A 4,199-nucleotide genomic window follows, 5' to 3' on the forward strand; every position below is an offset into this window, starting at 1 on the left:
TGCTCTTAACAAATGACGTTGACTACTGAAACAAGTATTGCTCTATCCATTGGGCATCAAAAGTTCAGAACCTATTAACTTTCATATTTCTTTCATTTGTATTAGCCTGTCAACAACAGGAATTGATATTGGTTTAAAAGCTTAAATATTATCATAATTATATAATTTGCAAATAATCTAGAATTGACTAGGATATTAAACAGGGAATTTGTTATAGGTATAACTAGTGGTTTTCAGACATGACGTCCATGGAGATGGAAAACGAACTCCGTGTTATCACTTCCTCGTACTAATCACTCACCCTGTTAACTCGGTTCTTATAACATAAATTTCAGAAATTATTCAACAAATGTGTTCATATTAAATTACTCACTGTATTGTATATTTCATTAGCATTTCGGTGTTGTTTATAAGCTCTTGCAGACGTTAAGATGACGTCAACACAGCCGTGTTCAATACGCCGGCCAATATATTGCCAACATGCTTCTTCTAAGTCCCTCAACTCAAATTGATATGCTCCGCACAGTAAACCTTGATATGTAAGAATAATAAATGTAATAAAATTGTAATAAAATTGTTATAAAATTGTTTAAATATTCAGTTACAGCATATGGTTTCTCGTTCATTGATCCAAAGTCCACATGTCTAATATTTGACATTTGATTGTGCTCTGAAATAAGCACAAGAGTATGGTATGTAAATCTGACGAACGGTGGTCCTACCTGGGTAAATATTAGCTCTTGCGAACGAGTTTTACACAAACAATGAATGCATTTCTAAAAAAAATATATGATAAAAATTGTTTGAATATTCAGATACAGGATATGGTTTCTCGATCATTAATCCAAAGTCAACATGTCTAACATTCGATCTTTAATGTGCTTTGTAATAAGCACATTGGTACTTATGTTAATCTGACGAACGGCGGTCCTACTTCAGTAAAAATAAGTTCTTGCGGAAGAGTTACATGAAAAAATGAAGACATTTCTTAAATTAATATGATAAACAGAGTAATAGATAAGTTGGTTTATCGGTACACGTTGGCTTATCGATGTACTTTATAACTTGTCAGATATAGCTTAAAATAATTAGTTAAGAAACATTTACTATAAGGTAGTCTCACCAAACACGGCAGTATCTGTGATGGTTGCTGTACCACTGTGAACAAACTGGATTAGCATTCGGAACACCTCGGCATCGTATTTCCGGACAGGAATAGTTAGTCGCCCTCCGCAAGCTGATGGCTTGTTGTATTTGAGTTCAGCCTCACGCAGGTTCAAATGTTTGATAATAAGCTGGTAGAGGACCCTATATGAAATCAATTTTAAAGAAAATTAAATCAAATGATATTTTTCATATTCATATATTTTCATATACATGTATTTTCTTCCTTAAAAATCTTTCAAGTTATGTCCTACAAGAAAAGTAAGAAAATAATTTCAATACGTATTGAATATTTGTCACCAGTATATAAAAACGTAAAAGTACAAAATCTTTTATATTAGAATATCCACCAAACAAATACCTGAAATGTGATATAAATTATTCATGAAAACTTACTTGCTCCGTGTTCCCAAAATAGCACGAACGCCATAGACTGGGATTTCCTTAGGTCCTAAGAGAAATATTACGTCACACAGTTCTGGGATCTCCATGATCAATTTAAGGCTCTCACATAGCGAATGCGTACTTTTAACTCGTGCACTCACGTGACCAATCTCTTGACGATTCACAGGAACATTGTATTCGTTAGACCTTTTTTGATCTTCTGTTTCAGAGTCCGTAGATTCGTATCCCGAAGAAGAATCTGAAGTGATATAACATTACAACTTTAATATAGTTTTATATATTTATATTACATTTTTATATAAGCTTGGCGATTGTGAAACAACCTTTATTAATTACATATAATAAATTGCTTGCTCGCACAGTATTGCGTTATGTGAGGAGTCATGGTCGTGATATGACTAAGTAGGGCTCGAACCCACGGTCCTTGGGTTAAGTGGCACACAGCTTTACCATCAGGTTACCGGTCCAAGTTTTTATCAAATTTTTCATCAAATTGTTCAATTATCTTCCTGTTATTTTTTTTGTAAAACTAACATAAATAAAACTAACATAAAAGACACTTTCCTTCACAAATTACGTTAGAGAGCCTAAATTATAGTGTTTTAACTTTGTCGATGCGTCTTTAAAACCCCACACAATTTTAAAGGTCGATTGATAATATAAAACGAATACAACAATCGTTCATTTACTTCCAACATCAATTCATTTTAAAAAATGGTCGTTTTTTCTTTGAATCATAAAGTTTAACCATGATGTTCTTTCAATCATAAACGATGACGAATATGTCTTTAAATTCATCAAAACAGAAAGAATCAAACAAAGGGTATTGCCCAAAGGTGTCCAATCATTGCTTAATATCAATTTATTGGAACAAGTCAATTTAAATTTCCTTTTTTTAACATGAATAAATGTGGTTAGTAACAAAGATGTTATATATGTCTCTGTTATTAATAAGTTCAATGTTAGTTTTAAACATATACAATATGTATACATAATTATAGTGATAAAAAAATCGTAAAAGTATTTGTTCTTATCATTTGCTAACGCATAAACCACTTTTCAATTTACAAGATATTACAAAAACTACAAATTGGTAAATTCCTTAGTCACAGTAAAAAAAAGAATATTACAAACTTTCAGACATTTGAGCGTTAAGCCAAGTTTGAAATTGAATCCTATATTTTACAAACAAAACAATTCTGATTGAATATGATTTCATCTTTTTAAAAATGAAACAATTACAATACGAAATTTGACCTTACCTTCGTTAAGCATGTTGTTCATGAAACAATAATTCTCCTCAAAACATTCGTCATCATCTTGTAAAAGAGGTTTTGTTAATTCACAACATGCCATCTTATAATTTTAGACTATACAGTATCCAATATAAAATCCTTGTATTGTAACTTTTTCCGTCAAAACGATATATATTGAAAACACGGTATATTTTACATTTATAGGCATGAAATTAAAGATTTTAAATGTAAAAATTCTATTGGTTGAAATAACTGACGTGTAAAATTAACTGTATTTCCATTGGTTAATTTTAAGTGATTGGTTGTTTGAAGTGTTAAAATGTCTGGTTTGATTTGCTATATACTTGCTAATTGGTTTGTAATTAGGTCGAGGAAACAAAATAGACAGTTTCATTTACTCAATTATATAATCGTCAAACAACCGTTTGACCAGACACATGTCTATCACACCTTATCCTATCTTTGATCTCTATTGTAGTACATTTCTTAATTGGCCAAATTTACAAATCCGTGTGAAATTAAAAGGGAAATTTAGAGTGTTCTTAACTATCTTACAAAATGCCACAAAATAATTTTGATAAGACATCTGTGAAATGATGATACAATGAGATACATGTATGTGAAGTAAATTTGTACATCAGGTATACGCGGGGATGAGCATGGAAATGAAAAGTTTATTTCAAGACACACGTGTCATAGATATTCATTATAACCAATTTAGACATTAAAACACGTTTCAAACCTTCAACGTTTGACGTTAACGTTGGTAAATTAACATTCAGAGATAAGTCTTTAATCGATTATGTTATCGTAACAGCTGAAATGTTTCAATACGTTAACTCTTTCGAAATACTAGAAACTGATAGCCTATTTTCGGACGGACACAGTGCTTTAAAGTTTTCGTTTAAATTGTTTAACACACATAGAAACGCACAGTGTGATAATAAAACAATTCATAATAAACCAAGTTGGCAGCCTCAATACTCTGAAAAATTTAAAGCAAACATATGTTTAGATGACATAGAATCTATTAAGTATCAATTGAACACATACCCGCAATCTTTAAATACTGTAGAAAACGTAACTCGACAGCTACAGGAAATTTTCTCTAAATCGGCAGAACTCTCGTTTCAAAAACGAGACCTTAATAAAACTCATAAATAACGATAAAAACAAACCATGGTTCGGACCAAAATGTCATAAGGCCAGAAAAGACTACCATGACGCTAAAACAAATTACCACAATAATAAAAATAATGACAATAAAACAAGATTACAAAATGCTAGTAAACAGTATAAAAGAACTATGAATTATTATATAAACGAAAATAAAACAAAAAACGCCAAAAAACTAAGAAAAATGAGCACTGAGAA

At 31.0% G+C, this 4,199-nt stretch overlaps 1 protein-coding gene across 1 annotated transcript; it reads right to left on the reverse strand.

Moving 5' to 3' along the window:
• Positions 1–1,556: 1,556 nt before the first annotated feature.
• LOC132727399 (uncharacterized) lies at positions 1,557–2,974 on the reverse strand. Its single transcript, XM_060712866.1, has 2 exons — positions 2,832–2,974; positions 1,557–1,807 (listed from the first exon to the last, which is right to left on the reverse strand). Exons 1-2 carry the CDS (start codon positions 2,923–2,925, stop codon positions 1,557–1,559), a joined length of 345 nt encoding a protein of 114 aa, XP_060568849.1. The 5' UTR covers positions 2,926–2,974.
• Between the last annotated feature and the right edge of the window lie 1,225 nt (positions 2,975–4,199).

Source organism: Ruditapes philippinarum, unplaced genomic scaffold, assembly GCF_026571515.1.
Source record: "Ruditapes philippinarum isolate M1 unplaced genomic scaffold, ASM2657151v2 ctg20828_1_1_1_1, whole genome shotgun sequence".
NCBI lineage: Eukaryota > Metazoa > Mollusca > Bivalvia > Venerida > Veneridae > Ruditapes > Ruditapes philippinarum.